This window comes from Chionomys nivalis, chromosome 6 (assembly GCF_950005125.1).
Source record: "Chionomys nivalis chromosome 6, mChiNiv1.1, whole genome shotgun sequence".
NCBI classification, from domain to species: domain Eukaryota; kingdom Metazoa; phylum Chordata; class Mammalia; order Rodentia; family Cricetidae; genus Chionomys; species Chionomys nivalis.
Genome location: NC_080091.1, coordinates 89977868 through 89988287, shown reverse-complemented (window position 1 = coordinate 89988287; position 10420 = coordinate 89977868). Strand labels below are relative to the sequence as shown.

General features: G+C 47.4%; 1 protein-coding gene across 1 annotated transcript in view; it reads left to right on the top strand.

Moving 5' to 3' along the window:
* Window positions 1-629: 629 nt before the first annotated feature.
* Pkd2 (polycystin 2, transient receptor potential cation channel) overlaps window positions 630-10420 on the top strand; it is a 39293-nt gene continuing 29502 nt past the window's right edge. Inside the window, exons 1-2 of the mRNA XM_057771471.1 lie at window positions 630-1299; window positions 8997-9110. Of these exons, the coding sequence (XP_057627454.1) occupies window positions 699-1299; window positions 8997-9110 (715 nt within the window). The 5' untranslated portion in view covers window positions 630-698. The remainder of the gene's footprint in view (window positions 1300-8996; window positions 9111-10420) is intronic.

Below are 10420 nucleotides of genomic sequence, written 5' to 3'. Positions count from 1 at the left end.
TGAGGCAGGATTCCGTTCCCCAGAGCTTAGTGCTGGGTAGGAAATGAGATCATGGTGCAGGCATTAGCAATCCGAGAGAGTCCCAAAACCTAGTCCTTCAAATCCCCATGACTTCCGGAGAGAGGAGACAGGAGAATCAGGAGGATGAGGGCTGCAAGAGCAAGGAGAGGCATACTTAGTGATCTGTTCCTGTTTTTAAATGAAGGGTAGATTTCTTTGCGCGCCTAGAGACTTCAGTTTAAGCAAGATTTCACAAGTTCACTCTATCCTACTCGAAGGTCTGTTTTTACACCCCTTTTTGCGCCTTGGCAAACCTAGGCAGGAGATGGACAGGGCCTAAGCATTATCTCGAGGTCATGCAGGCACGCACAAATCCAGACCTCCTTTTCCAGAGAAGCTGGCGGGCCAAACACTCCCTCCTTTCGCGAACCACCCCATAGGAATGTGGGCGCCGCTCTGGACCCTGGCTCCACTTGGAACGCTGGCCCGGGGAGCGCGGGGCCTGCGCTGGGAGCCAGGGCCACCCCCCCACACACACACCCGCCTGAAGCCACCCCGGTCAAGGCCCGGCCCCGGGAGGCGGGCCGAGGGGGCGGGCGGAGGCGGGGAGCAGGCGGCGGACCCCGGGAAGAAAAGAATATGGCTCCTGCGGCCGAGGGCAGCGGCGCCCCGGGGCGCGCTGGGCGCCAGTGACCGCGATGGTGAACTCCAACCGCGTGCAGCCGCAGCCGCCCGGAGATGCGAAGCGTTCGCCCGCGCCGCGAGCTCCGGGACCCGGCCGGCTGGCTGCGGGAGGCGCAGCTGTGGGGGGCGGCCTGGCGGTCCCCGGAGGCCTCCGGGAGCAGCGGGGCCTGGAGATCGAGATGGAGCGCATCCGGCAAGCGGCTGCGCGAGATCCTCCGGCCGGAGCCTCGGCTTCCCCATCCCCTCCGCTCTCGTCGTGCTCCCGGCAGGCGTGGAGCCGCGATAACCCGGGCTTCGAGGCCGAGGAGGACGATGACGACGACGAAGTGGAAGGGGAGGAAGGAGGAATGGTGGTGGAGATGGACGTGGAGTGGCGTCCGGGCAGTCGCAGGTCGGCCTCCTCCTCGGCTGTGAGCTCGACGGGAGCCCGCGGCCGAGCCCTGGGGAGCTACCGGGGCACCGGGCACCCGAGCGGGAGGAGGCGCCGACTAGAGGACCAGGGCGCGCCGTGTCCCAGCCCCGCAGGCGGCGGGGACCCGTTGCATCGCCACCTCCCGCTGGATGGGCAGCTGCCCCGAGTGGCTTGGGCCGAGAGACTGGTGCGCGGGCTGCGAGGTAAGAACCGGACCGCGCCGTCCAGTGAGCGCGGGAGAACTGCTTGCCAGAGACCTCGAACCCTCGTCCTTCACGTTCCCGTCTCCACCCCAGCTCCTTCCCTACCTCTGCAAACTGCCTGGCTTCCGGTACCCAGCATGGAATTCCACTGCGCCCTTGGTGCGAATTCGTCGGGCGCCTTCCCCTCTCATTAGGAGCTAGCACACTTTGGAAAATAGGAGAAAGCTATTTTGCGGGGAGTATCTGAAACTTGTAGTGGACAAAAAGAGAATATTCTAGTGCAACTGATGATAGTTAGAACTGTGTGTTTGTTAAATGTCACAAAACGAGGAGGTAGTTTATTCCAGCTCTCAAGATTTTCATTTGGCGACGATGCAGGTCCCTTCAGCCAGTCTAGGAAGGAACCAACAGTGCTACCCAAGTTTTGAGAGTGATGACCTTTAGATGGGCACAATTGGTTGAGAGGGTAGTTGTTGCTGGCAATAATACAGTACGGTCTGTAGAAACACATTTTTGACCATTTCTAACTCTAGACATATTTCTTAAACACTTGTAAAGAAAATATTACCCCCACCCCGCGTGGGTTTAAGGACTGAAAGTATGTTTCAAAATAGTGTTCTCTGCCATCGCAACAAGATGATTGCGTCTCCAGATACTAGCTGGTTAATGTGTCAGCGTTCGCTGTGCACAACTCTCCCCAAGGCTGGAGAGGAGGCGGATTTTCCAATAGCACATTGAACCCCGTGTTCTCAATGTTTTGCCACCAGAGGCATCCGAGGGAAAGTTTCACCAACTCTCAGCCACCTAGTTAAATAACTCTCCAGCTTTTAAGAGTTTCCTCCTGGTATTTCTTGTTGTAGTCATCCACCCCCCCCACCCCCCCTCTTCTTTGTCTGCAGTTCTCAGTGATGTTGAAGCAGTGTGGTTTACACAGGTTAGGCCTACATTTAAATCCTGGTTCTCCTACTGTTTGACCTTGAACCTGCCATTTAACTGCTCCAGTCCTTGAGTTTGAGTTTTCTTTTAGAAAAGAAATGGCCAGTGTTGAAAAGAATTAAGTGAGCAGACATCTAAAATGGGCAGCATGTCCTTGCTGCCTTGTGCTTCGTGAATATTACACATAATGAAAGTTCACTCAGGCCCTGCTTTTACATATGTGTGCAATTAATGTGATGTGGGGCATGGTGAGAAGCAAAACATCCCTGTGGGGTAACTTTAATAGATAGAAGAGGGAAACACTAAAGTTTATTTTAATGTCTAGAACCCTGTGAAACAGATTCCTATCTTAAATTATGTCAGAAGTGCTTTTAAAACGTATTCACCAACGTGAAGTACACATTTCTTGTAAGTTAATAGATAATGGAAAGTCACATGGTTTTAAAATCAGCTTCAGCGATTGGTTATATACTTAACTTTGAACTGAATAATGGGACACAATGAAATAAAAGTATGCTTTTATATTGAGGCACATATAAATATCTATTTCTTTAAAGGAAGCATTCAGTAAACTCACAGTGAGCCTTACATACTTGACCAGTGTGAACTTTGTTGAGGTCCTGAGAGAGAGGAGCACTGGAGAGGCCTTGGTAACTGTGAGTCCCTTTCCACTATCTTGCCCTGTGTACTTCTGCCTCTCTTCCCTCAGTAATACCTAGTAAACTCTAAAAATAATGATGGTAATAACAACAGTAATAACATAATGGGATGGTGCCTTTATCAAAAGTGAAATTCACAAGAGAACAAACTTGAGAAATTATTAATTATAGAAAAATTTGAGGATTTTATTTCTGCTAGGAAGAAATGTAGTTGACCTCTTGTGGCTTATTAAATAAGCCACAGGTATTAAATATTAAGTATGAAGATGGCGGACTGCTAGCAGCTATAAAAGAAGATAAGTTATAGTAGTATATCACTATTTCCCAAAGAACAGAGCCCAGAAATGTGCAATAACTAACAGTGAATGAGACGTGGATTTTTTTCTTTCTGACTTGTGGGATAACAGTAATGAAAACTGCATATATAACATGTAAATAATCCCCAAGGATTGGGACGGAAAGTGACTTTTGCTATATTCACAGATAGTGGGGATTATTAAAGGAGTTTAGTGAATCTAGATTGTCAGGTTCTCCCTTGTCACTCCTCTGGGTCTGTTGGGCTCAGTCTCCATTCTCCTGCCCCCAGGAATAGTAGGTAGACAGCAAACAGTGCTCCCTATGCTTTGGACAGTGGGTGGACTTACCTCCTTAGCAGTGAGGAATTGAGGTTGCAGGACTGTTCAAAGTCTTGTTCTGAGGTACATGGCATCTAACTGGACAATTAAACTGTATCTCTAGATATTAGGAGGTAGTTGAAGGCTTCTCAGCTGCAACAGAGCATGCTAGATGAACCGGACTTGGCAGCTTGGCATCCTGGATGGTTCCCAGAGGTAGGTAGCGAGGCAGGGAGACATCAGCCAGGCAGGTGTGTCAGGAGGCCAGTGTGGAGGTGCTGGAAGCCTGAACCAGAGGAAGCAAAGGACAGCTGAATGATTCGATGGCAGTGCCCCGATTGGAAACAACCCTTGCTTTGACTCCTGCTGCACTGGCAAATTCTCAATTCACGTAACTAACAATACTGTCAGGAGGGCTGAAAAATATAATAGAGCCACATATCCAGCAGGGGAGAAATGGGTTTTTGTCCACAGCTAGCAACTCCTGTCACATATTGCTAGGGCACAAATGAACACGAGGATTACTTTTATTTTCCCTGAAACAATCAAAGCTTGGCACTGACGTGTACTGTTTGATTAGTGGCTGCCACTCTTTTGTCTCACATTTAACTTGCGTTTCTTCCACCTTCCCTTCTGATGTCTACAGAGGGGCGAATTCAATTATCGGGAAGGTTATTGAGGTTTGTAAAAGTCTGAAGGTGGTCATACCAAACAGTACCACCCCAAAGTGATAAAACCAGTATGACTCTCCATTCTTAGCTGCCGCTCATGATCATTGTGTGCAGTGACTGACCCAGCCTGGTTGGAGTCTCCAGAGTCCACTTGTGCTTCATCACCAGCCTAGCTGTTCAAGTGCGCACAGGGGACCATTTGTCCCTTAAGGGATATTTGGAGATATTGGGAGCTTTTACAACCCCAGGGTTTTCCTCGTTGTTTTGTCCTCAGGGTAGACTCTAGCCTCACACCATCTTCCTGATGAGGGAACCAAGGCTTTTATAGCTTAACTGACTTCCCCAAGGTCTCAACTTTTAAATATTGGAACCAGGATTTAATTACAAGCATTGGCGCCCATAGCTGTTCTTGCTATGACAAGTACCTGCAGTGCTCATACCTAACTTTAGCCAGTCATTTTTTCATATTTCCCTGGTTTTTAAATGTTGACTCATCAGGACATTTAGGATTAACCATATCAACTACTCTGTATATCCAGATCCCTAGTTTATCTGAAGTACAAGAACCTTCCTTTTTAAATTGTGCCAAACTACGTGCAGCATCACATTTACCTTTCTGGCCGCAGCTGGCTGGGTATTAGATATATTTCTAACAGCGTGCTTCTGTTTAGTATTTCCTCCCAGACTTTTCATGATCATGTCCAAGTCCACTGCACGTGGACTCAGAATCAGCCCTGCTGTGTGGCTTATTTTGTGTCGCCTGTTTTCAATCACCTCCCTACAGCAGCATGCATCCGAACTATGTTCCTTAGATGACTAATTTCTATTTCATTGTGTTACACTTTGCATATTTATTATTTGGTTGCTGGACATGGTTTTTTATTTAATAAATATAATTTTTTAATATGTTTGATGGGCAGGCTGTGCCCCAGGGAACTAGTCTCCAACAGTCCTTTGTAGTGCTCTTTCCTCCCTGCTGTGTCGGTTGCCTCTCCAGGTACTCCCATACTGGAACCTTCCTAGGGCCATAGCCACTTTAGCCAGAAAAGTAGGGGAGTGGCTAAGCCCCTTCACTCGAGGGTAGCAGGGTAGCCCATGTCCTCATGGGTGGTGGACACATAGGACAGATGTAATTCTACCCTATCATAGGTTAGCCAGAGTCTTCCTCCTCAGGACGGGTGCTAAAGGTCCTAATTCTGCTCAATCTGCCTGGTAGAGGCTAAGAGACACCCAAAGTCCAATCATGACTGAGGCAGGAAACAAGATTTTGCAAGTCCCCATAATATTAACAAGGATATTTGAGGGCTGATCTTGACCTTCAGCCCCAGATGATGAGTAGAAAGACACAATCCAATGGGAGGAGGGGCCTATTCCTTTGTTTTTCTTTTCTTTTTTTCCCCACCCTTTACATTTGGCTATGGGGACTTTCCCTTGGTCTAGAGAGATAGAGTTTGATCCTAAGTTTGATCCTCAGAGCCCATATTTAAAGAACTGAGTGTGTGGTGGTGACACGGGCTTGCAATCCCACCACCAGGGAAGCCAGGACAGGGCCCTTCGGCTCATTTGGTAAATTCCTGACCAGCCTGTGGGATTCTGTCACAAAACCAAGGTGGGCAGTGTACTGGGTGGTTTTGTGGGTCAACTTTACACAAGCTAAAGTCTTCAGAGGAAGGAGCCTCAGCTGAGGAGATTCCTCCATAAGATCCAGGTGTGAGGCCTTTTTTTCATTAGTGACTGATGGGGGAGGCCCCACTCTAGGGTTGTTGGTCTAGGGGTCTATAAGAAAATAGGCTGAGCAAGCCATGGGAAGCAAGCCGGTAAACAACTCCCTTCCATGGCCTCTGAGTCAGCTTCTGCCTCTGGGATCCTGCCCTGCTTGAGTTCCTGTCCTGACTGCCTACAGTGATGAACAGCAGTGCCGAAGTGTTAGCCAGATAAACCCTTTCCTCCCCAACTTGCCCTTGGGTCATGGTGTCTTGTTGCAGCAACTGAAACCCTACCTAAGACAGATGGTGGGGGAGGCTCCTGTGGTTGTCCTCTGGCCTTCACAGAGACTTTCCCTTTAGCTTTAGTCCACGCCTCCTTCTCTTCCCTCTTCCTTTTCCTTCTTTCATTTGCACCGACCTTTTGAACAGTTTTCTTCTCATTGCTGCCTTTGTCCTCTGGGGCTTGCTGGGTGTCCTGAAGTTGCACTGGTAACAGAAGCATGTTGTCAATAAACTCATGGAGAATCGCTCCTGTGGTAGATCCTAGACATGCATGGATGAATAATACAAGGTCCCAAAATCTCAGACTGCTCAGATTCAAAGTCTAGTGAGTGAAACACTTGCAAATACGTAGTTACAGTGCCAAGTCTTGGGTATGGGAGGATCTCAAGGTAGTCTAAGCCTCCCTGAGGAAGTAAATGAAGGTCTTCCTTCACAGGGATTCAAAGTGAGCCACACTTTGAAGCGGGGAGGGCAGATTCTCTCAGGGAGCAGTAGCAGGAACAAGGCTAAGCAGGCGTGAACATTGCAGTGGGAGCTGGTAGGTTTTCCTGTAGGGATTTGGAGTTATGGGCACTTCAGACATGACTAGTGTAGCCATACGCAAGACTGAAGAGTGTAGAGGATCCTGGGAGTGATGGATGGTCAGGAGAGAGCTGGATCAGAGTTGCAGCTCAGCATCCATGCTGTGACGTTACAGGCCTAGATTAAAGGCAGAGTCACAGTTTCAGGCTTGATGTGGTGGTGCCTGTCTGTTTTCCCAGCACTCAGGAGGCAGAGGCAGGAGACAGTCCAAGTTCAAGGCCAGACTGAGTTACAGAGTGAGCCCCTCTCTCAGCGCATACAATAATTACAGAAGCAACTCCATGTGGAGAAGGCTACCAGGAGAGCTGTCTGTGAGATGGACCTCAGTTTTCTTGTTTGATGCCGTTTGTTCAAATAGAAGTTTCTAGAGAGCATGTTAAGTCTGAGTCATCTGTGTAACGTGCTCCTGTCAACTCATGAACCAGGAAAGTAATCTGCAGCAGGACAATGAATCTGAGGGGCCCTTGTCTCCTAAGATAGACCTCTCTATATATCCAGTGTGGGGGTGGGGGAATTAACAATTTTAATATTTAGGAAGTAGGTAGGGTGATTTAGAAAAAGTAAATCCATGACAATAATAGAGATAAGAAAGGGGAGACGTTTCTTTTCCTTTTAAGGCCTTGAACTAAATTGCCATAATTCATTGCAAATTTGGCTTGAGAAAAACCTGACATCGTTTTTGTCTGTTTTTATGTAAAGGTCAGAGAATACCATTTGCATAAACTTATGTCTATTCCTTAGCGCATAGCTGTCTATAAACCATTGGGAAGAATAAAATCACTGACCACGTAGCAGTAAAGATGCTAAAGAGACTAGCAGTCACCACGTGGACACTGTGGAACTGGTCTCCAGAACTGTACCCTAAGATAGAAGAATGGTCGTACTGAGGCCGCCGAGCCTGAGCCTTGACTGTGGCATTAGCCTGTCTTGTAACTTTCCATGTCGTCTAAGTTTGTAAAAACTCTTGAATATAATAGGGTTGCAATGAGTAAACATTCCCCTTGCTGCATTTCTTCTGCGTGAGCGAATGCCAGCTCTTGGCAGGCCTGGTCATAAACTGTGTCCAACTTTCAGAGTGGCAAAGCCTGTGATGAGTAACATGGTGTCCGTGAAGTTTGGATGCTCATTTTTGAAAAGGAAGTAAGGGAAACGGAATATATAAGTTTAATGGAGTAGAGCTCTTGTGTTGTTATAAGACCTAAAAAGTGTATCAACCTTAAAGATACCTCATTTCCTCCATACTGTTCCCCTTTCTCCCGTGACTTGTTTCTGGCTCATGTGTGGTCTGAATTTGGGGTAATGAGGCGGTAAAGGTCTAGATTGAGCTACAACTAACATGGGGGAGCAAGGTTTGTGTCTGTTAATAGCCTAACTGGAAGGATTGAGAAGTTAGTGTTGGGGGAAGATACTAAGGCTCTCCCAAGGAACCAGCATTGCGATTCAACCACACTGTTCGTTAACGGGGGCTTGGACAGCCACCGTGCTGCCTGCTGGCCGAATCCCAAACCGGTAATTCTCTCCAGCAATCTCTCCGAGGGTTACATCATCTTTCCTTCACCACCCGACACTTTCCATCTGCTGGAAATACACAACATGGTTGCTGAGCGTAGTTTTTCCCAAAAAGAAAGACAGAGGAGTCACATGAACGGTTGCTGTTAATTTAAAATCATATTAATTGGCTTTGAAAACACCTGTTAAGCATCAACGGGCCAAGCATGGTCAGTGGTCACTGTGTTTCTTATAGGACAGAGGAGAACACAGAGCGACATCTCTGCCCTCTGTTAGAAGCTCAGTAGATGTTTCCAGATGGAAATGATCAACGACTCGGATTTTGCACTGTCACAACCTCAGAGGTGGTTTATCCTGCAGCCACACCATCCTCTTAGCCAGGCCTAGCAGGGAGGGTACCAGATGTATCCTTTACCAAGTAGATGTACACAGTTGCCAAGTCTTTTAAATTGCCTTCATTTCCCATCCTCCTAAACTTTTAACGAGATTTGCTAATGGTCCTAGAAGCTACAAAGATGACTGAGTTGCCTTGGATCTTGTACTTTTGAGGAGGGTGGAGCATGGTGTATACTAAATAAATTCACTTCCGCATCACGTGCAGTTTGCCTGCCTACATATTCTTGGGTATCTGTTTCCCTGTGAGAACTGGCGCACTATTAATTTCATTTTCTTTCTTGCCACTTGTGAAATGTCTTAAGAAAGATGACCTTGTTGTGTTTGCTTTTCCTTGTTTTAAAGGTCTCTGGGGAACAAGACTCATGGAGGAGCGCAGCACTAACCGGGAGAAATACCTGAAAAGCGTGCTGCGGGAACTGGTCATTTACCTCCTGTTCCTCGTAGTCCTGTGCATCCGTGAGTACACGCTTACCCTCTAGCGGAGATGTTCTGAAGGTGTTTGGCCTGTCATTGCTACAATGGAGGAGAAGCATGTGAGCACCAGGAGGTCAAGCCAGCAATTTTCTTCTCTGTGGCTTCCGGTTCAGGTTGGGATTTGGGGAAGTGCCCTGCTGGCCAGTTCATTGTTAGTTGTGACAGATTTCCATGTGAGGTGCACAGGAAACCTGCTGTCTACAAAAATCTCAGGTGAAGGGTTTGGATGTTAGCTTCCGTGTCAGTGAATATCACACATCCGTGCTGAACTCTCAGGTGACAGACTGCTCATGGTGGCACCTGCCTTCAAAGTCCCCTTTAGGATCCTGACAGTTGGGTCATTGCTTTCCTTACAGTGCCTTATTTCTCCCAAGTCCTCAACAATCACTAGACTCTTAAAGGAAACCTAGCTGACCTAGTTCGTGTCCCTCCTCTCTTATTCCGGGATGCATTTTTCAAGAAGAGATGGGGAGGGAAGCCGTAGCTCAGAGCCCATCTCAGTTCTTTTGTTTCTTTGCTTTCTAGTTCAGAAAAGTTACAAGTATCCTGAATTGAAGCATGTTGAAGCATGGGTTTTTAAAGAGTGTGTGTGTGTGTGTTTGCATACATGTATGCATGCACACACCAGTGTTCTTGTGGAGGTCAGGGGACAACTCTGTGAAGCCCTTTCTTTCCCTTTCCCTTTTCTACGGGTTCCAGCTTGAACTCAGGCCATTAGGCTTGCTCGGTAAGTGCTGTAACTACTGACCATCTTGCTGGCCTGGTTTCTGTTATGTCTTCTCTGAGGCTTTTTATGGGTACAAGGAAGCCAGTCTGTGCCATGCCCGTCCTCAGGCTTTTTACTAAACTCCTAAGGAGAAACCTACCTCTTCCAGTGTAGACTGATAGATGCCTAACAGCCGACAGCCACATAGAAAAGAATCTGTCACTTTTGTACGTGGAGAGGATCAGAATTTAATCCGTAACTTAATAATGCTCTTTGGGTGGGAGACTGGAGAGATGACTCCAGTTAGGAGCAGCCTTTCCTTGTGTGCACCTTCATCCATTTTCCTCATTTATACGCCCTATAATAAGCTGGCAGGTGAAAAAAAAATGGAAACTATTTTCTCAAGAGTATAATTTACAGGAGAGAAGACCCAGGAATGTTTGCTTAGATAAAAAAGTCTAAATAAGTTTCATGTTATTACTTTCTGTTTTAATGACCCATCATTTATTCCTGGTGCTTGGTAGATGTGCTGCACTTATTAAATATTTAGCTTAATACCTGCTATGAAGATAATGGTCCCTCTGCA